Raw genomic sequence first — 24088 nt, 5'->3', positions numbered from 1 at the left:
AATATGTATATCACGCTATCTATGGCTACATACAGCCTGACGCAGAGCTTTTGTCCATATCTGCCTCACCTGGGAATCGAATCTAAAACCATCGCGTATAGAACAATTATGGTAAACGTAAAGCCATGAGGTATTTACAGCCTTTTAATTGGTGTTAGGACCCTTCATTTATTTGATGGTTGTACTACCACCACCACAGACCTGTATTTGTTTTGAGGTCTGTGGCCACCACACTGAAATTACTAACAAATGTAGTACGATTCGCTTTTATTCTCGTTTGATAGACTTACAACTGAGGCATTGTCACTGTCCTCAGAAGTAAATCAGGAGAAATCTGTGCCCTACCTTAGATATGACACTAATTCTATTTCATACTTTAATCATTTATATTAGTAAAGATTACTCTCTCCTATTACCTATTACTATAGTTGCATAAAAAAGTTTTGCCACGTCTCCGTGCTAAAATGTCCGTAAAATATTTGAAATTATTATTATAAATTATTTATTTATTATGTAAATTACGCAGTATTAATTATTTATTCGTAAATTTTCTCTAAAAATGATTATATTTATCAAGAATTCAAAAAAAGAAATTACTATAATGAGCCGTTTGTGGCTTCATTCAATTTCAAGGCGGCGAATTATCTTTACTAATCTATGACTTTAATTAACAAAAAGGAAAATAAGGAACAACAATGTATTTTGACACAGCCTTTATTCTTGCAATTAAATACATGCCCTATATCATAGCAGTCTATTAAAATAAAATATAAATCGAAAACTAGTTTCACTGCCGACTTTGCTTCTTTCTGATTCTTTATTTCTCTTACTTCTTTGTTTATTTATTTGTAAAACAAGGATGGTAATGATTCTTGTTCTCACAGGAGATTGTAGGAATCATTAAGGATATATTTAGCGGACTAGGTCTTATCGATTCGCTACAATAAGATGAATACCAAGGTTTTCAAGTTGTATGCCACGAAGACACATATTATTATGAATGATTTATATTGCAGAAGGCAGTGATAGCCTAGTGGTTACTCGGCCTCTCGATCGAGGGGTCCGAGGTTCAAATCCCAGGCACCTCCAATTTTTCAAAATTATGTGCGTATTAGAAAATAATTATCACTTGCTAAAACGGTGAAGGAAAACATCGTGAGGAAACATGCATAATTGAGAGATTTATAAAAAAAAATCTCAAAGGTATGTGAAGTCTACCAATACGCACTTGGCCAGCGCGGTGGACTATGGCATAATCCTTCTCATTTTGAGAGGAGACCCGTGCCCAGCAGTGGGACACTAATGGGTTGATGATGATGATGATGATTTATATTCAGCAGTAGTAGTGATAGCCCAGTAGTTCAAACTCATAACTTAACTTAGTCCTGAAGGGTTATACCTATTGGAACAGACGGCATAACAACATAACAAATTCAACCTAACCCTTCACAGAACAGGAGTAGCAGACGAGACGAGCATGTAGTCCACCTTATGTTAAATGGCTACTTTCGCCCATAGACAATTGTAATCAATCCCTCATATGATTAGATTGCTGATGATATCTACGGTCGGCCGCAGATGCCCCGCTACTCTTGCGACTAAGCTGGTATGCCTCGGAAAAGAAACTCCCTTACCACACCCTTCAAACCAAAACACAGCAGCGCGTAACATAATACTCAGAATACTTTAAATAAGTCTTTATTTTATTTATATGTTAATATTTATATGTTAATATACTAATAATATAGTACAGACGAACCCAGTAATATTTCCATAATTTTCCATAAATTTACTCATAATGATTTCTGGAAGCATTAAATATAATGATCCTTATTGTGACTAATGAAGATTATACATCTAAATGAGTTATTATAATAATCTACTATGCTTTGTGATATATAAAATTGATTATAATAATGTTTAGTTGATTGAGTATTTTTTGTTATGTAAGGTACATAATATACGAGTATATGATTAGGAGGTATTCATGATAAATCATCATAAACCCATTATTAAAAATAGAATCGTGCAAAGCCCCACGTTTTGTATAGAGTTCAATACATTTTCAAAGTCAAACAACATCGGGCATGGTCGGAAGTTGGATGGGTGACCGCTAGTGGCAAATTATCAAGCGCTTTTTAATGCTTCAGCGAACACATCAAGTCTATTAGTCCGTTTGTTGTAGGCGGCGTGTACTTACTTTAAAGGTGGTAGAACCCTCTTTGGTTCCCCTCCGGAGGCACCACCGCCACAGCTATTTCTACAATAACAGCGGTTTTCATAGCTGCTGTATTCCGGTTCGAAGGCTATGATATAGTAGACATACTTTTCCCAGACGTTCCAACTTAGATTTATATGGTAGCAATCCATTTGCCGACGACGTCAGGTAGGACACTTATCTGAGGTTGATTACAGCTGTTCATGAGCGGCAGTGGCCACTTCCCATTAGGTGGACTACATACTCATTTGGTACTTCTATATTATAATAAATATTATTATTTTTCATAACTAAAAATCAATCTAGTAACTTTGCGTGAACTTTTTCTAAGGCGCTTTCTCTCGCCTCGAAAATCGTTAATCCTAAGGATGTTGATAAGGACAATGGTACACAATTATTAACATCGTGTATTGTCATCAATTCTTGATAATTTTTCAAAATTTTGAATTAACATGAACGTTCAAAGTGGATAGACATCGGGTTCAAAGATTCCGTTACTCTGTTACGTACATACATACATACATACATACAACCCAAGCTAGTAAAAGCGTGTTAAAAAAGGTACCTATGGAAACAGTCTCCGGCATCGAACTCCCAAGGGTTCTAACCGTGTACCTTTTCTTGTAACCTTAAAGTTAATCGTTTTCACCAAGATAACATAATAGCACTAAGCCGTAAGCGACAGGTTTCGTATGTTTTAGTATTAGATAACAAATTTTATTGACCATATCGGGATCATGGTCAATTTGTAGCAACATATCATAAATTGCAATTGAGAGATAAATTAAAAATTTAGGGTCAGTTTGCATTGGGCGGTTTGCACGCAACTTCAAATGAAACGCGTCAGAAAATGCTCGATTATCTCAGTACTTAATCATATAATTATTGTCCCACTGCTGGGCATGTTTCTATTGTCAGATTCAGAGCTAATAGTCCACCATGCTGACAAAATGCGTATTGGTAGACTTTACATACTTTTGGATTTTTTTATATTTGTGGAGTGTAGCACATAATAATTTATTTATTTATTATGCAATGTGCATATTAGCAAGGCACTTTAAAAAAAATAATACCTTTAAAAAAGAAAGAAAAGTATAATTTTAGATCACTAGACTATTACTTTTTTGTACTATTCTGAGCTGTTTAAACTCATAAATATGCCACTAATAATAATATTTGAAATATATTCATAATAAACATAAAAACTGTAATTCTTAAAACATTATTAAGTCATTAAAATTTATGTTCTTAAAAAATAAATAATCAGATTCACACTTCCTTCTAAAATCATAAACTAGTTTCAAAGAGTAGCCAACAACACTATTAATCATAATTTATAACCGGAAAAGTCCGTAAATGCGTAAAATCATGTTAATCTAAGTAATATTATAAATGTGTATGTGAGTTTGTTTGTTAATTTGTTTCACGACTTAACTACCAATCCGATTGACATTAAATTTCGTATACACGTTGTCAGTCCAAAAAAGGACATAGGATAAGTTTTATTCCAAAAAAAACAAACTATACCCAAAGGATAAATAAAAATCCATAGCCCTCTAACAGCAAGCGATTTCTACCCAATAATAGTAGTGTTAAGCGGTTGTGTTCTGGTTTGAAGGGTGTGGTAAGGGAGACATACTTTTCCGATGCGTTCCAGCTTAGTCCTCAAGGGTAGCGGCACATCTGTGGCGACCTCAGATAGGAATCTAATCCTATTCGGGATTGATTACATATGTCCATGGGCGGCAGTAGCCACTTACCATCAGATTGACTGCAAGCCTTGTGATATATGACCGTTAGAAGTCATTCGCGTTTCAAATTACCATTAAACTACTCGGAAGTAATCAAAATATATCTCTAGCGTTTATTCATTTTGAATGTTTTTAATTTTAAGCAAAGGTCACACTGGGAAGGTCTGCTTTGTTGCATATTTCGGTAATACTTTTTAGCACTTCCTATATTATTATTTTAAAATTTATATTTTTTTTATGTTTGGAAGGGTCAAAAATTGCAGCTATTTTTAAGTAATTCCACTCAACTGATTGAGGTAAAAAAAAAATATAGAAATAGAAAACGTGCATTCAGTACACCTTATGGTAAGTGACATCTAACGTCCATGGTCACCGGTAATCAATCCCAGATAAGATTAGATCTAACCACGGATGCGTTGCTATCCCTTGCTAAATTGGAACGCCTTGGATAAATTTGTTTCCCTTGCTACACCCTATATCCCTACCTGAGGACGGCCACAGATATTTTGCTACTCCTGATGACTAAGTTGGAACGCCTTAGATAACTATAATTATTTTCCTTTACACACCCTTAATATAATTTCAAAAATGCGTTTTGTTTGCGTGTTTCGAGTATGGAAACGACTATTATTTACAAATAATTCTGAGATAACGGTAATTAAAAAAATGCATCCCAAACTTCATTATTTTCTAAATTAAAAAAATATTTTACAGAATACCACATTATTTGTAGTAGATACAAGAAACTAATAACCATAAGAGCAATGGAATTACCGTACAAAATTAATAGAATACATGTAAAACACAGCAATTTAAACAGTCATAAAATTACAATTGAATATACAATAAAAACTAATGGAATTACTTGTATATATTTACTATGTATTATATATTACGTTTGTTGACGGGCTGAAACGCCTGTTAATAGAATGGTCCGAGGTTCGAACCTTATTTTTTATAATATAGGAATAGCAGACGAACCTGCAGTCCACCTGATGGTAAGTGGCTACTGCCGCCCATGGACATCTGTAATCAACCCCAGATAGGATTAGATATTCCTACCTAAGATTGGCCACAGATGCGCCGCTACCACTGAGGACTAACAAGGAATACAGCGGCGCCTAACACTGCTGTTATTAGGTAGAAATAGGTGTGGCGGTGGTGCCTCCGGAGTCGGACCATGAAGGGTTCTACCACGAAGGGATCTCCGGCAGCGCCTCTGATTTTGTTATGTGTGCATTATGACTTAGTTTAACGGTAAACGAAAACATCGTGAGGAAACCAGTATACCTGAAGGATTAAAAAAAAATAGTTATGTGTAGTCTACCAATTTGCACTTGATTAGCGAAAGGACTATGTCCTAATCTTTCTCGTTCTGTGCGGAGACCCGTGCCCAGCAATAGGACAGTCATTATTCTCGTCATCATCTTGAAGGTGGTAGATCCCTTTGTGGTTCGACTCCGGCGGCACCACCGCCACACCTATTTCTACTATAATCACATACAATAATCATCATCCTTACGGGTAGCGGCGAATCTGTGGCCGACCTCAGATAGGAATATCTAATCCTATCTGGGGTTGATTACACATGTCCATGGGCGGCAGTAGCCACTTACCATCAGGTGGACGCATGCTCGTCTGCTATTCCTATGTTATAAAAAAATCGTCATCAGCATTATTATTGTTGACTACGATTAAACGTTATCGGAGGCCTCAAAAACGTAAGATTTATGTAGCAGAAAGAGTTGACCCTCAGGGAAGTACCACTTGACTGTTCAAGAATCTCTTTTAATTAAATCAAGTTGGAGCCTTCCTTCACGAATTAATTATTCAAATTGGAGCAGTCATGCGTTTGCTCTGGGCCTATTTAATGGATACTCATGCCCAACAGTGATACATAAAATATCAGCTATTGTTCTTTGTAATCTTAAAACAAAGCACATAAAGCGGTTTCGAAATAAAACTTTGTATCAACCAACTCTGGAGTTGAAACTTGAAATTAAAATTAAAACGCTACATTCAGGTTTTGCAGGGATACAAGGTTTGTTGAACCATAAATATACTAAGGTACTTAGGTATCTACACAGGTTGATCAACCTTTCTCGATAGGTATACTATTATAAAAAAATGTTTGTGTGTTTTTATAATGATGGAATAGCAAGCGAGCATTCAGTCCGCATCATAAGTAGTTACTACCCATGCACACCTATAATCAAATTCAGATAGGCATAGATTCCTACCTGAATTTGTCCACAGATGCGTTACTACCATTGAGTACTAAGCTGGAATGCCTCGGATAAGTCCCTTTACCATACCGTTCAAAGCGGAACACAACAGCGCGTACCAACACTGCTTAATAAAACTATTGTTATTAAGCAGAAGTCGGTGAGTCGGTGGTGCCACCGGAATGGAGCCACAAAGGGTACAAAATGGGTTTTTGGTTATTTTTTTATTTTTTTATGGAGCTTTTTAATAATTACTAGTAAAGCCTAATATTTACTATAACGATCTATTACAGTAACATGTGAACGCATAAAGTAAAGGCTTATAGACTTAGATTTTTTTACTACGCTAATTTAGATAGTAAATTCGTAACCAAAAACCTGCCTTCGCACTGTCAAGGTTACTGGGTTAATAGATATAAATTTGATAAATAAAAATCGCATGTCACTACGTTTGTACACGCTATATTCTGAACTATTCAACCGACTAAAATTTTACTTTTCACACCATAGGGCTGCATATTGCACCAGAACTGCATTTAGAGGTTGCGAGGCCCTGAGGGCAACAAAAGAGCGGAGGACCGAAATTAATCATTGAATTAAAGGATGTTTCGTTCAAAAATGAATTCCCATCAAAAATATTTCAACAAAGAATGAATTAATTCATGACTGTAGAAATTTGGATATTTTTTATTGTGGGGGCCCTGTCAGCGCTTAATCCGGCCCTTGGTCGCTGTTGTTGAGATCATTTTTAACAGGTCAATGGCCAGGTCAATGGCCCACAGGCTCCTAAGAGTCTTTTTGTTACACGGATAACGAGATTAAAGGAACATGTTATAGAAAAGGAAACTAAAAAGTTGTACTAAAACATGAATAACCAGACACTATTATCTCCATAGCGCTATTGGCATATCAACAAAGAAAACTATTCAAGTATTAAAACCTGAATATTAAGGCTATCATTATTAACTTTTTATAACAGCTGGTTATGAGGCGACCATCTAAGTCCTCGGGAGTAGCAACCCATCTTTGATCCTGTTCGATATTCAATTCTCGTTTTACTAGGCTGCCATAAAAAAAAAATTGGTGAAGTGCAAGTCGAACTTGCAGCAGGAGGGTTCCGTACGACCAAAATTTTCATTTTTTATATCTAGTATTTGTTATTACAGCAGCCATTGAAGTGAAAATTTGAACTGCCTATTACGGTTCAATGGATAAAGCGAAAAACGCTGAAAAATAGCGGTTTATTATATGGCGGCCCCCATTTACTTAAATCTTTTTATTATTAGTACTTGTTATTAGAGCAGCCAGCATTATACATCTTCTGTAAAAAATCGAGTGTCTATCTATTACGGTTCAGGAGATAGAGCCCTGTGACAGACGGACAGACAGCGGAGGCTTAGTAATAGGGTTCCGATTTTACCCTTTAGGTACGGAACCCTAAAAAAGTTAAGGCACTATTATATCCCTAGCGCTATTGGCATATGAACAAAGAAAACTATTTAAGCATTAAAACCTGAATAGCAAGTTTATCATTATCTTTTTATAACAGTTGCTTATGAGACGATAATCTTGGTTCTCAGGAGTGGCCACGCATCTGTGATCGACTTCAGAAAGCCATTTCTATATTTAGTTTTCGTTTTAGGCTGCCATAATAACAAAATTAAAAAATAAAATTTTTTTATCAAATTACTAGCTGACCCGGCAAACGTTGTGTTGCCATATAAATAAAAAATGTTAAGGGTGAACAACCCTTATCACTTAGGGGTATGAAAAATAGATAGTAGCCGATTTTCAGACCTACTATGCTTGATTATGCATATAAAATTCGGTGAAAATCGGAAAAGTCGTTTCGGAGGAGTACGGTAACTAACATTGTAACTAACTTGTAACTAACAAACTGTGAGAATTTTATATATAAGATTATTATAATTTTCTGATCTAATTATTAATTTGGCCGAAGGAACCTTCCACGTTCGACATGCATTTGGCTGAATATTTCATAATATAAAAGTAGAAAACGGACATACAGTCCATCTGATGGTAAGTTGCTACTGCTGCACATGGACATCTGTAATCCACCTCAAATAAGGTTTAATTCCTACAAGAGGTCGGCCATAGACGCGTCGCTACCCCTGAGGATTAAGCTGGAACGCCTCGAATACGTCTTTCTTATCACACCCTTCAAAGCGGAACACAGCAGCGCTTAACACTGCTGTTATAAGGCAGAAACACGTGTGGCGGTGGTGCCGCCGGCGTCGAACCAAAGGTTCATAAACACTTCGTTTTGAATGAAAAATAACATAAGTTATTTTAAACCCAACTTGATGGAGCGGTATCATGCCGGTCTGACGGGCAAAGGGTTCCGGGTTCAATCCCCGGCCAGACAGACATCTGAATGACGAATTTGGATATCTGTTCTGGGTGTTTGTGTATTCGTCTTTGTGTGTCCATGGCACCCACGACACAGGGAATAGTAGTGGGAGGCTGTGAGTGTAGAATGCGTCTTTCATTTAAACTTTCTTTACAATATAATAAACACTCTGATCTTTATCTGCCATAGGCTGTAAAACCGGCTAAATGCCAGAGTAATGAAAGGATAAAGTTGCCTTACAACATCAATCACAAGGTTACGAATGCTTTGTACGCGCAAATTTAAACACACTTTTTTGTTTTATTATTTTTTATGTCCGTTTCTTTCATCGACAACCCATTACTGTCTCAATGATAGGCACGAGTCTCCTCTCAGAAAGAAAAGGATTAGGCCATAGTCCACCGCGCTGGCCTTCACATACTTTTGAAAACATTTTTTTAAGATAACTCAGGCATGCAATTTTTCTCATGATTTTTAACTTCAACATTAAAACACGTAATCAATTTATAATACGCACATAATTTCGAAAAATCAGCGGTGCGTGCCTGGGATTTGAACTTCGGACCCCTCGATTGAGAAAGTGCTTCTCAACCACTAAGCTATAACTGATATCTACACACCGCTTCTTTGCACGGGACAATGTTATACAGAATTTATAGGACCTTATAGTAGAACTGTTCTCGCCTAAAATTATTTGAGTTCCTGAATAACTTTACTCAGAAATACACTTTTCATTGCAGCTACTTGTACTCTTGGATGAGAGAGTTATTTTAAAGTTTGCAAGTTGCGTGTGTGCGGTAAAAAGACCCGTTAATATGTCTATTCATTCACTCTCTCAATTAAACAATAATTTTACTTATTATGATTACAAAATATATAAATGTGTACAAACATATTTGTTTATTAGGCCAACTTATCAACCTTCCTTGTTTCTTAATAAATATTTTAGGGACATAAATTAATATGCCAATTGAAAAATTCACAAAAAATCTTTGATTTTAATATTAAAGTCAAGGTACCAAGTGTTTTTATTTACACTTGTAAATTTTAAATGTATTCTATGAATGCAATTTAAGAAGCAATAAAACAGTAGGTATTTAACTAATTGCTTAGATTCAAATATACTTTGTACACTTACCAAAATACACTTGGTTTCGTTGTTATTCAAACACTGTTTTGCAAAGTCCACTTGATGTTTTATTTTTAGTCACTTTGTGTAATATTTCTTTTATTTACTGAACACTCATAAAAATTATGAAATTAATTCAAGTACATTATTTAATATACGGTATGGCATTTTTTAAAAATTCAGCTTTCTATACTGAGTAGGTAATGCATTTTATTTTTAAAATGTTAAACTGATATCTTCACATCACTTTTAGTATCCAATTCTGCCCGTATTTGAATGTCAATAATTTTTTATCGCACTTTTTATTTCCTCATATTTTTTATTAAATTACCAATATTTATTTATTTTTAATTTTGAAACTTTATTTTTATTTAATAAAATTTGAACACAACATTTTTTATTAAATGTTCATTTATCTTTCTTTAAATGTCAATCACTTTATTATACCGTGTTTTATTCTGAAATCTTTATTTATTTTAAACTTATTATTAATTTTTATTTAATAAAATTTAAGCACCTCACTTTATTTAATGTTCATTTATCTTTTTTTAAATGTCAATCACTTTTGTACCGTATTTTTATTTGCTTTGTATATTTTTGCTCACGATGCGTGCGATTCGTACCGCGTCGCTACCAAGTTTAAGGGCAAGGATGCATGCGTGGTGTTACGGCGGAGGTCGCCTAGTGTTACGTGGACTGATGATGATATAAAATATTTTAAAATTAATTTTGTGAGTTTAAGGTCGTTCGAATTTTTCATTGATAGTTAAATTTATGAACTTTGTCTTTTAATTTATACGACTTCTACACGTAGCAACATGACCAATTTATCTGATTGTAAATGGCCACTGCTAACCATGGATATCTGTGATCAGTTCCTTAGAATGGGTTCTACCTGGGGCTGATCACAGATCCGTTGCCACTTCTGAGGAATAAGGACGTCTCTTATGTACTTAAGTCAGCTGGCACCCATACCCACCAAAACGAAGAACTGCTTCCCACTAGAAATATGGGTGGCGGTTGTACTCCTAAGCTCTAATTCTAATTCTATACTATATGACAACTATATGAAATATAGTTGTTTATTAGTCAATCTATCATCCGTTGATATATTTTGTTGAGAATTATTTTTATAACTATCTGCCTTCAAAATACTATATTCCCTGACCCACTTACAACTTTTAGACAACTGTTTTAAATTTCAAAGTAGTCAGAAGTTGGTCAATGTCACTGATTAGTCTTCATTAGTTATTATGTAATATGCATTATTAGATTTTATAAAAGAACTTTACACATAATCTCCGTGGAGTCTCTATAGTTTTTTATTTCTGTATATATAAAATAGCAGTAGCAGATGAGCATGTACCACTTACCGTAGTACACTCACGGTAAGTGGCTACTGCCGCCCAAGGACATCCGTAATAAACCCCAGATAAGATTAGGTCTAGTTGAGGTCGGGCACAGATGCGCCGCTACCCCTGAGGACTAGGTTAGAATGCCTTGGAAAAATATGTCTTTCTTACCATATGTTTCAAACCAGAACACATCAGCGCTTAACTCTGCTGTTATTAGGCAGGAACAGACGTTGCGGTCGTGCCGCTGTAGTGTAATTACAGAGGCTTCTACCACCTTTAATGGAGGTATTTTATAATTTAAGTAGGAAAGATAGAATTGGGCATTATTTTTACAAACTTTTATTTTAACTTGCCTTGGTATTATGTATGTGAGGGTCAAATTTTGCAATTCTATTTTAAACCAGATAACCTAACCGATTGAGCTGAAATTTTGCATACACGTCTGGTTTGGATGATTTCGGGATTGCCTTAGTGACGTCATTCTAAATCCAACTAGACTCCCTTTAAACAGACTTCAAATTGGAACACAACAGCGCTTAACACTGCTGTTATAAGAAATGGTGGCAGCAAAGGGCAGTGGTACCTCCAGATTAGAACCACGACTGATTCCACGACCGGCTGACCCCATACTAACCATTTTTTTTTTTTGTTGACGAGGGGGAAACCCTCAAAAGGTACCCGACGCCATGGGAGTGACGCCGTGTTATGTGGGATTTTTACCGCACTAAAACCCCCCCGATGGCCGTCCTCAGCGTTTCGTGGAGAACTCCGGGATCTCCAACGGAACACAACCGGAGTCCTCCTAACGCGATGCCCTTCTATCGGGCTCTGCCCTGGGGGACCCCATACTAACCTATCATGGGTTCGATCTCCGGTTAGTCAGACATGAAAATAATGAATTTATTTTTTTTCTGGCTATCTATTTGCGGTATTTATGACGATCGCACACCACTAGTTTCATATTATGAATATTGTAAAGTAGACAGAGAGGAATTTTTCGTAAAGTAACCATAGACTTTTTATAGTTACTCGCTTCTCGTCCTGAATGGGACAACTACCTAATAAATATTTGTCATGAGGAAGTATGAACAACCGTTATGTTAATACCCTTGCATTACCGTTCATCTTGATTTTTGTTTTGTCAAAAGCTAACGGTATTTCACAAATCTAATGTACATTTAAGTAAATCTTGTCGATGCATTAGATATTTATACCTGAGGTCGGCCACAGATGCGCCGCTACCCCTGAGGACTTAGCTGGAACGCTTCGGAAAAGTATGTCTTCCTTACTACACCCTTCAAACCGGAACACAGCAGCGCCTAACACTGATGTTATTAGGTAGAAATAGGTGTGGCGGTGGTGCCGCCGGAGTCGAACCACAAAGGGTTCTACCACCTTCAATAAGTAAACAAAAATAACAACTTGATGTCGTTTTTTGTATTAAATGGCAGTAGGTAAGTTCATAACGACTTAATAATTATTATTACTAAAACTAATTAGATAATATTATAATTGATTTAATATTACGTTAATTACGGTATTGTTGTAGCATAATTGATGAATTAGATAATTACTAGAATATTTGAATTTTATTATTAAAATAACTTATATAATAAAGGAACTATATTAGGTAGTCTGTCTTACATATAAGGCGTCCCTAGCCCTCAGAAATGGATACAGATCTGTGATCGGGTAGGTAGAACCTATTCTGTCTCTGTAGTTCCGGGACTAGAAGACTAGAAGGGCTACGGTATCCCCTGCCTGTCGTAAGAAACTTTCGGGGTTGAGGGCGGCAAGAGTGGGAGCTCGAACCGTCTAGTAAGGTACCCCAGGAATGCGGTACGCGTGGCATACCGTCGTAAACACCAGATGTTGCGGGAGGAGCGAATGCTCCCTCAGGGCAGAACCCGATCGGGGCATCGCGCTTGGAGGACTCCGGTTATGTTCTGTCGGAGATCCCGAAGTTCTCCAACATGCGTTGAGGACGGTCACCCGGGGGATTTTAGTGCAGTAAAAATCCCACATAACTTGGCGTCGCTCCTACGTGGTCGGTTACCTTTTGAAGGTTTCCCCCTCGTCAACAAAAAAAGGTAGAACCTGCTTTATATGGAGTTGGTTATACATGTCTATGGGCGATATTAACAACTTACCATCTAAAAAGTAGGTAGTGTAGAAAAGTAGTCTAGGCGTAACAATATCGGTAAGATGCAAATATTACTTAAAAGTAGTAAATATTGAAGATAATAGAAACCATCCTAAAATCCACTATCGCCACACTTATACTCGTATAGTCCGCGCCAAGCTGCTTGTCCGCTCTGAAGTTGTTGCGAGCAGGTGTAGTCATACAATTTGCTATGGCGACGCGATTCATTTCTATATTCAAAGCGGACTAGCAGTTTTACGCGGTCTATGTCAACCTAATAACAGCAGTGTTAAACTCTGCTGTGTTCTGGTTTGTAGGGTGTGCTAAGGGACATACTTATCCGAAGCGTTCCAGCTCAGTCCTCATGGGCGGTGGCGCATCTGCGACCGACTTCAGGTATAAATATCTAATCTTATCTGGGGTTGATTGCAGATGTGGCAGTAGCCACGCATGGGCGGCAGTAGCCACTTACCATCAGGTAGACTGCATGCTCGTCTACTACTCCTATATTATAAAAATATATAGAACAGCCTTTTGTCCTTGTCTATTTATACATAAACGCCTTTGACCAATCGGTTACCCAAACATAAACAATTATCATCATACCATACACGAGTTTTTCATAAAACTCAATGCCATATGCTAATTTAATTGACTTCTTCTAACTACTGGTTGTCACACTTACAAATCGTGATTTTAAACAAAAGTTGTTATAGTTTAACATTTTAAACAATAGTTAGCACGCGTGGCGGAGAGATACCGGTCTGAAGCTGAAGGTTTTGGGTTCTATCCCCGGTCAGAGAGATGTTTAAGTAAAGAATGAATAGATTTCTGTCTGGGTGTTTATGTATTCGTCTATGTATGTGTTCATGGCAACCACAACGGAACTCTAGTGTGGGGCTGTGAGTGTAGAAAGCGTTTTTTTTATTAATTAGTAGGTATATTCAATGTTAAATACAACAATGTTAACTAACAATGTTTACTGTTAACTATGTTATAGATATTATCTTCAATGTTATGTTACATATGTATTATGTCATTGAATATACTAACGCATCAAAATACTAAGTATTGAATGACATAGTATGCCGTATACGCAATATGTAGGTATTTTATTACATATCAGTATATATTGTATAATTTAAATTTAAAAGATAGTGATTACATTACGACGTAATACAAGATGTTTTATTTTGTGGATTATTATTATTTTTGATCTTTTAATATTTTCTTTCATAAAAAGAAAAGTATTAAAATTGAAAGCAATTATGTTGCTTGCGACCAACAAAAATGTGGCCATTAAATTATCAATAACATTAAAAACCCTGATTTGGTTTTTAATGAACGAATTCTCTAATTATTGCTCGCTACTCGTCTTTCCTGTAAGTGTAAGTGATTAATCGCTACCTGGGATTTTCTTTAAGTTAGAAATGACCATTAGTGCAGATATACGTTCACTATTTCAAAAATTGAAAGGTAACTTAACTCTTAACTTGACTAAAATAAAACAAAATCGTTCGTGGTTTCCAAAAATAGCTCGTGCTGAAGAACATTCGAAATAAGTAAAATTAAATTTCTGCGACTAATACTTTTGCTATATAATATGTTACTACCTAGTAAATCTTCTTCTTAAAGTGCCTCCCCAACTAGTGAAGGATGGCTATCAGCCTTTTGCCCTCCTCCTTGCTTTTTAAAAGATTTCAAAAGGAGGAAGTTTCTTAATTTAACCGTATATTTTTATGTTTGTTCGGGGATAACTTCGTCGTCCATGAACCGATTTTGATGATATTTTTTTTGTTTGAAAGAAGATTGAACATTGAACACATCTTATTGTAAGGAAATCTGGGTGTGATATGAGCCTGATATGATGTGAGCCTTATATCGCTCATATTGGGCATGCTTTTTACGCGGTTATCCAACGCAATATATTGAGCGCCGACTTTAGAAATATGTACTAAACCAACATTTATTTCAATTATTGTGACATAGAAGTCGATTGTATTTTTTTGTTAAAATTTTTTTTAGCTCTGCGGAATAGCTCAGCGGCGCTGGCTAGTCCACTCTCGGATGTCGCATAACCTGGACTTCTTTCTCCTGCCAACGTTCCTTCTTCCAGCTCTCTCCCTCATTATCAGTTGGAGGAGATTGTATCGTAAGAACGTGGCTCAAGTAGATGTTCCTTTGTTTTACCGTAGATGTTCCTTTGTTTTACCATGAGCATAAGTGCTAGTAAATCTATTGAAGTGTAAGTTGTTGTGTCGATACTAAAATTCATACCTATGTCACTAAGATACAACTTGTGTTAAATGTTCTAATTATAGGATGTTAATTTAAATACAATAACTTGTGAAATATCACACGACCGTGGTTAAACCTATCAAAAAACCTTGTATGGATCTTCAAGATTTGTCTGCGGAAGCTCCATTGCCACACCTATCTTTTCAAAATTATCTTAATCTTTTTCATTTTGTCTTTTTCTTTGTTTTCTTTGTTTGACTCATGTTCCTAAGGTCACGAGGCCATGGCAATATAATCGTTACTGAGCATAAATTTTGTATGATACCATTGCAATTCTTTCGGCTTTACAGATGTGTTGTCATTCCTGATGATTAACATAGTCATTTCATATGTAAGTATTATTTTATAATATTGAAGTTGCAAACCACCATGCAGTCTACCTGATGGTAAGTGGCTACTGCCGCTTCTGGACATCTGTAATCAACCCCATATGAGATTAGATTCCTACCTAAGGTTTATATCATAATATGCGTTTCTACCCCTGAGGACTAAGTTAGAACGCCTCAGATAACTATGTCCCATGCGGCACTTTTCAAAGCGTATTAGGTATAAATAGGTATTAGGTATCATTAGGTATTAGGTATAAATAGGTATTAGGTATCATTAGGTATTTGGTATCATTAGGTATTAGGTATAAATAGGTATTAGGTATCATTAGGTATTAGGTATAAATAGGTATTAGGTATCATTAGGTATTAGGTATAAATAGGTATTAGGTATCATTAGGTATTAGGTATAAATAGGTGTGGCAGTGGTGCGGCCGGAGACAGACCACAGGGTTGTACACCAATCCTCGATAGGAGACTACGTCTCAGCAAAAGGAGTACAGGACGCCCCCCGGCCAGGTGGACTGGCCTGAAGCGGACGGCGGGTAACCCCTGGATTCAGACGGCTCAAGACCCGTCGGAGTGGCGCAGATTAGGGGAGGCCTATGTCCAGCAGTGGACTAGTAAAGGCTGATGGATGGATGAATAACCAAGCAATAACCAACTCAATATAAAACAGCTGTTCTACTTGAAACCACAGATGCATTGCCATTCATGAGTACTAACATGGTCGTGTCATACATAAGTCGGTAAAGCACAGTAAATACACATTATTGATATTTATAAACTCGCAAATCATAACTCCATTTTGCATGACGCCATTCACGTATCATTTATCACAATTGGGTACTTGACAGTTATAACAATAAAATATGAAATATGTTGGATATGATAGCTTATAAGTAAACATAAATTATGCAGTATTTCGTTTATTTTTTAATACGTTCTAAGTATTTTAATTTTTAAAAAGAAATTTTCGATTTTTTATCTGTGGAATTTAAAGCCCAAAACGGCGACAGTGCTGCCTCAAATGTCATGTGACGTCATTACATCGAAACCAAACAAGACAAATAATAATTAAATCGTTTGCTGTTAGAGTTGCTTGAATTTATGTTGTGAATCGAAATGAAGCCATACTATATTAAAGCTGATAGCGTGAACCTGCTTAAAGAATCTCCATATATGCAGTGCAATAAATCAAAATGGATACAAAAACTTCCGTGAGATAACCTATGGAAATATCAAATAAACAACGTAAGTAAAACATTCTTTATATTTACATTTAATCATATCTGACAATTAAAACATTTCTTAACTGACTTCAGACAGAAGAAAGGTTGTCTTCAAGTGATTATTAAGATTTTTTTAAATATACTTATATTCTTATGTGAACTGTTTTAAGGTTATTAATTGGTTATATTTATATTTACAGATCTTCCCGACAATCGTATAGTGACGACGTTATAGAGTATGTGCAGTTTAAGAGGAAGGCAAGTTTGTGTTTCATGAAAAGTAAAAGTTGTCCTGAACACAAGGTACATCAATGAAAATGAAAATGTGATGACTGTCCTGCCTAGAAGAAGTGACGAGCCAAAAGTGGGCACCAGTCTGAAATACATAAAGTAAAGTACACGGGAAATAGTACTTCTTTACTTGCGTAACCAACCCAACAAGATGAAGGAAGAAAAGTGACCATACAGTTCCTATTATTGCATTGCAATTTAATTCTGAAAATGACAGTGATAAAAATATATATCCATTTGTTACGGAAAATAATTTTAGTAATGAAGAAAAGCAGACACGCAAGCAGCACAAAAATTTAGCTTAGGTGATCTGTAGTAATTATTGTAACTGTAACATATGATAAATATATACAAAAGTTCTACTGTGTGTACTCACTAATAGAACCATATAAACCAAATAAACAAAGAAATCGGTTAATAAAATACTAATATTAGCAAATCATGTATTTTTAATTATACAGTCATGTAACTTAATCAGTGCACATGCACCATCAATAATAACACAGTCATGAAATATTTTAATTGTGTCCTATTAATTACAGAATGGGCCCTTAAAATAGAATTCTCATAGACGTCTTATAATTCTATTCTTATCATAGACATCTATATAATATATTAAATATATGAATACTTCCACTTGCTGTTTTGTTTTGATTACGTCCCGTTCCAATGATTTGGAATTGACGAATCACTCGAGAGTTACTAAATTTATTCCTTTTTTCAATAATACTTCTCTTACATAGATAGTATAAAATATCATTGCTTGCAAACAGAGGATTTAAACATATAAGAATCTGCAAGTTCTTTAACGTTTATGAGATTTGGGTTTAGGAACTTGTATAAGCAAATTTGTTAGGATATTTAGCGATCGTACTTGAACACATCGTCACTGCACACGCCTTGTAATTTGACATTCTTGCAATTGTACTAATAAAAGTTAAATAATTCCCAAGATTTCCCCTGAAGTAGCGTCGAAGTTTATTTCTATATTTTCAATGTTTTGACGTCACGCTACGAAATGACACTTGACCGCCTGTTTTGGCGTAACGTTCCGTTTACCGTAATAAAAATATGTTTTTTATTAATAAATAGCCCTTTTTTCGAAAAAATGATCAATGAAAGGCATATATAATACGTATATGAATTCATTAAAACAGTTTCCCAAAAAGTGTCAAGTAGCCAATTGCCTTGATCGCTAGGGACATTTATTCTACTAAACACTTTGCACAATAATAAATAATGATTGATGGATACTTGTACTAGTAGCTATAATAATATGTTCGTTTTGTAATTTAAATAGTCTTCAAAGAGTGAATCTGTATGTACCCTTAGTATGAGTTTTTACGCCCATACATTTCCAATCAGCGCCCCCAGAGGATTGTATCGGAACTGATTAGAAATGTATGGGACATACGTAAACAAATAGTCATTTTTGTAAAAACGTAAAAACTCATGCTAAGGATACTGGGCAATAAAAGGAAGTAAATAAACCATAATTTTAAAGCTTAGAACTCATGGAGCGTTTTGCTTTGGTTATGAAAATTTAGGTAGGTAAATTATAGTTGTCATTTTCCAAACAAAACATAGCTATTCGCCCGCGAGTGGAAGCGAAATAAAAAAACTGCCTATGAGTTCTAAGCCTTATTGATACTAGAATTCTGCGTCATTGACTGGAATACTATCTTCACTCATATTTCTGCCTAATAACAGTAGTATTAAGCGATGCTGTGTTTTGGTTTGAAAGGTGTGGTAAGGAAGACATATTTTTCAGAGGTCTTACAGCTTATGTCTCAGGGCTATCTGTGGCCGACCTCAGATAGGAATCTAATCTTATCTAGAGTTGATTACAGTGTGTAGTAGAATTAGTCTTCAAACGGTACGCACCAAGACTTCTCAATGTCGATCGCTTGCCTGCATTACGCGAGTCGTGTGCCAATCGGGCGGCAATTCCATGTATCGATATATTAAAATAATAATTATGACGTGTTGCGTGATAGAAATAATGTATTGTACAGTTTAAGACCCGACTGTATTATGCCCATCCGCTCTTAAATGAAAATATGATTAAATATGAATAAAAGGAACCCACAGTCAACTTGTATGGACCTAAGAGTCCTTCCTGAAGTCTTTTACACGTGCTTTGATATAATAATATAAACCCGAAACAGGACCGACCGAAATACTAGAAGAAGCAAACGACCATGCAGGCCACCACCTTGAACCACAAACGGATCTACCCTTTATAGTAGCTATTTTGTTACTTATAGAATTAAACTCCTAGTATACGGGTTTTAGGTTTAAGTCTTTAAATATGGATTGGTATACTTCATATATCTTTGAGAATTTTCCTTTTAAATTTCTCAGGTAGATGCAGCCGTTTTCTTCAAGTTTTTTTTCCTACATCGTTCAACAAGCAAGCGATAGTTAATTTCTAATTGCCACACATAGATTAGTAAAGATGCTTCGCCGCCTTGAAATTGAATGAAGCCACAAACGGCTTATTTTCGTAAGTTCTTTTTTTGAAATCTTGATAAATAAAAACCTTTTTAGAGAAAATTTACGAACAAATAACTAATACTGCGTAATTTACCTACGTAATAAATAAATAATTATTTCAAATATTTTAGGGACATTTTAGCACGGAGACGTGTCAAAACTTTTTTACGCAACTATTTCAATTCTCAAAACTGAGTACATTTTCTTGTTAGGAGTGAGTAATCTTTACTAATCTATGTTGCTACATAACTGTGAAAAATCGAATTCGTCCTTGTGATTCGAACCTGGAAGCCTCTATCGAGAGGCCCAGTCTCGACCATAGGCTATAACTGCTTAAAATTTAGTTACATGGTAATGAGTCATTTAAATTTAAAGTATAACGTAGCATCAACTATAAGGTAAATAATGTTACATGTCCTGATTCTTAAACATACACAAATGTCCAAAAGTTGTTTTAATGCGAGTAATTTTAACTCGAACGGGTAATACAGGAAACACTAATAATCACCAATTATGATGTTTATCTATCATAAAAGATATCTTGGAGTCTTGAATTTAAACTACCCGAATCAGGAACCAAAGCACGACCGCTAAGTTTACTTGCACGTGGATATAAGAAAACTAATGTGGCACGTCGAAATATATTAACTTATCTACTATTATTAAGGTGGGAGAGCCCTTTGTGGTCCGACTTCGGCGGTATCAGCGCCACGCCTATAGACCAGCCTCATAAGCAATGTAAAGCACTGCTGTGTTCGATTTGAAGTGTGTGGTAAGGGAGACATACTTTCCCGACGCGTTCCAACGTAGTCTTCAGCGGTAGCAACATATTTGTGTCCGACCTCAGCTAGAATATAATCCTATCTGGGATTGATTACGGGGTAGATAACCATGGGCGGCAATATCCACTTACCATCAGGTGGACTGTATGCTTGTTAGCTTCTTCGATCTTATAAAAAGCTAGTCTGCTCAAATCACTTCTAGCCTTCTACATCCATGTTTTTGATCTTGTTAACTCAACTACATTGCCAGACACTGTCACTTCAGTATTAAACTAATTCCACGAAATTATCCAATTTACGAGATCAAAGAAGTTTCGGGTTACGTCTTCCCGTAAGTACCTGAAGTTTTGCAAAAAGGTCTAGCACAAAAAAGGTTTTAGAAGAGATATTTACATAATTATTCTGAAACCTTTTTACCTAATTTGCTTGAATATATGTCATTGACTAATTTTCTAGGCACATCCCAAAAAATTACTTAGTAAAATAAAATTATGCTTAAAATAAATGCAACCCTTTGTGTTGTCTGCTGGGCAAGGGTCGCTGCCTATAACTCGGGAAGGTTTGAACTATAAAACTCTTCCGAGGCATTCCAGCTTAGTCCTCAGGGGTAGCGGCGTATTTATGACCGACCTGAGGTAGGAATCTAATATTATCTAGGGTTGATTACAGATGTTCATGGGCGGCGGTAGCCAAGTTCAAGTACGAGCAAATGGACTACATAGACGTCTACTACCCCTATATTATTAAAAAGAAAACAATAACAATGTAAATAACTTTTAATTAGATTTCAAACTACTCGAATAATGCCAACTCCAAAATCGTTTTCGAACGTATTCAAACGGCACATAAAATTTGCATTGAAAACTTCAAGTTTTCTACTTCGCACGAATTTTTATTCTAGTTGATACAACTTTCTTTACTTTTTCCATTTCTAGTTATGTTTTTGTTCTAGTTTACTGTAGTACCCAATAGCAGTTCCACAGCAGTGGCAGTGGCCACTGCCTTCTGATTTTAAAGTGTTGCAACGGATAGCAGTTTGACCCGATACCGGATATCCGGGAAGCCTTGTGGCCGGATATTCGGTATCCGGTATCCGGCTATTGTGCTACTATCCGGTATCCGGCCGGATAGTGTTTAGGTCGCCGGATAAGCCGGATACTGGATAGTAGCCGGATATCCCTTGTATCACTAGTCGTCAAAACTCAGAAAACCATCGAGGGGAATATTGCACGCATGTCTGATTTTTCAACGAGGTTTTGTACGTAATATAATTTACTTATTTATCACTTGCTTATAAGTTTTCAAGGGTGTGAGAAGTGTCCTATGGCAGTAAGGGATAAGTACAATCCACGAACCCTATTTTCCATGGATTGATTACATAGTTAATTTTATTATTTCTAGGTCATAAAAAAATTAACGATATAACCCTATCATCACTTTATTAATATGCATTAATTACCTTTTAAAGATCAATACTCTCTCTCTGATTTAATTATCAAGGTTACAAAAACAATGAAATTATTGATTACAACTACATAAAGAATATCTGTGTTAATGTGAGATAAGCATAGTTATGTCATTATACACAGAACACACATGCTAAGATATATCAACTATCAATAATTACAGCATTAAGTTACTACTTGTCAATATTACTAGACGTCAAGTACGAATAAACATGGCTAATAAAGTTGCAATCGTAACAGGCGCAAATAGAGGACTAGGATTCGCTATTGTAAAAGGATTGTGTTTAAAATTCGAAGGAACAGTGTACTTAACGGCAAGGGACGAAAAACGAGGCGTGGAAGCCCTAACAAAACTCCAAACAGAAGGTTTAACCCCGCAATTCCATCGACTTGACGTAAGTGACATTGACAGTGTAAGAAACTTTGCTGATTATATTAAAACCAAACATGGAGGATTTGACGTTCTGGTAAACAACGCAGCCATCTTAGAATGGGACGAAGTTTACCCAAGTTACGAAGCCGCGAAACGGAATGTTGACGTAAATTACAAAAGTTTGCTCACAATAGAAGAGTACTTGTTCCCCTTGCTAAGAGATGGCGCTAGGGTCGTGAGCGTATCGAGTGCGTGCGGCCATCTTTCGAATTTGAAAAATAAAAAGTGGATCGAAACTCTCAGCGACACACACTTGGAAACGGAATCGATAAATAATTTTGTTGATGAATATTTGAACAGTGTGAAATACGGAACGTTTGATAAAAACGATTTCGCCGATGAAGGTAAACATGCAGAGCATAGAGTTTCTAAAATCGCTCTAACAGCATTAACGATGGTGCAAGCAAGGAAATATAAAAATCGAAATATTTCTATAAATGCGGTACATCCAGGACATGTTAAGACTGACATGGCTGTCGGTGGTGGAGAAATAGACCCTGATAAGGCAGCTGAAGTTATCCTTTATCTGATACTTGATGCTTCGCCCAATTTAACTGGCACTTTCATGTGGCACAATAGAAAACTTGTCGATTGGTTAGATGCTGAAGGAGATTATTATTGCAAGGGTTTGTGGTGAAATCATCTTTGAGAGCTTTGCAGATATTTTTACACATTACAAAAACTTAATTAATTAACGTTGAATTCAAGTTACATAAAAATAATTATTATTATCTGATTAATTACTAATTTAATAATTATTAATGTTGTGTGACTTGAATTCAACGTTTATGTTAAGTTTTTGTAATTGGTAAAAATGCCTGCAAAGCTCTCAAAGAATAATACATAAATCATTTTATATTTTTTTAAAGGCACCTATTGCCTAACCATTTGTTTTATAACTTTAAAATTTAAATAAAGACGAAAATATTTATAATGTGTTGTTTTTTATTTGCGCTATACCAAGAAGAAATATTTTTATTACTAAAATTATTCCCACAATATACAAAATTCAAATATTAGATTAGGTGCACTCACGGAACAGCTGAACTGATTGTGTACCCTGCCATCTATTGCGCAATAGCCGAACTGTTTGAGGTTTTGTTGCCCTATCCAAAAACCCATTTTGCTTTTATTAGCGATTTACTTTAAAGCGTTAAAAACTCATGAATAATCAGGTTAGGCTTTTGTATAATCTTAAAAAAAACTGCCTTTAAATCAATAAAACGTTTTTTTCATGATATGATTCTTACTTATATTGTAAGAAATTTTAATAATTAAAACGGAACGTTTTTGTGTCACACATTCGAAAATGGGCGATCGAATTTCGGAATTTGACATTTACGTTTGACAGTCGTCTTTGAAATTCCGTTCATGGGTGTGCTTGAAGTTTCGATTTAATTCTTAAAATCGTAATTATTTAATAAATTAAAACCGTGTTAATTGTTCATTATCTGAATGAAACTCGTCAAGTTAACGTGAAAACCGGCATCTCATTCACTGTTTCTTCAGTTAGCCTGGTAAGTAAAATAACTTTTCATTTAAAATCTTATTCAAACGAGTATAAACACGGAG

The 24088-nt window shown here is 35.6% G+C and overlaps 2 protein-coding genes across 2 annotated transcripts in view; one reads left to right on the top strand and one right to left on the bottom strand.

Annotated features, from left to right (window-relative positions):
* Positions 1 to 9771, bottom strand: part of LOC140756457 (lipase member H) — a 31019-nt gene extending 21248 nt beyond the window's left edge. Inside the window, exon 1 of the mRNA XM_073091971.1 lies at positions 9704 to 9771. The gene's annotated coding sequence lies outside the window, so the exon portion shown is untranslated. The remainder of the gene's footprint in view (positions 1 to 9703) is intronic.
* A 12494-nt stretch (positions 9772 to 22265) lies between these two features.
* On the top strand, positions 22266 to 23417 carry LOC140756396 (carbonyl reductase [NADPH] 3). Its single transcript, XM_073091872.1, has one exon. It carries the CDS (start codon positions 22296 to 22298, stop codon positions 23151 to 23153), a length of 858 nt encoding a protein of 285 aa, XP_072947973.1. The 5' UTR covers positions 22266 to 22295; the 3' UTR covers positions 23154 to 23417.
* The last annotated feature ends 671 nt before the right edge of the window (positions 23418 to 24088 follow it).

The sequence above is a fragment of the Epargyreus clarus genome, unplaced genomic scaffold, assembly GCF_041222505.1.
Source record: "Epargyreus clarus isolate Ecla_fem2 unplaced genomic scaffold, WU_Ecla_fem_2.2 ptg000035l, whole genome shotgun sequence".
NCBI classification, from domain to species: Eukaryota; Metazoa; Arthropoda; class Insecta; order Lepidoptera; family Hesperiidae; genus Epargyreus; species Epargyreus clarus.
This window is presented reverse-complemented; position numbering and strand designations above follow the sequence as displayed.

Coding starts and splice junctions, on each gene's coding strand:
- LOC140756396 (XM_073091872.1), top strand. CDS start 22,296: ATGGCTAATAAAGTTGCAATCGTAACAGGCGCAAATAGAGGACTAGGA.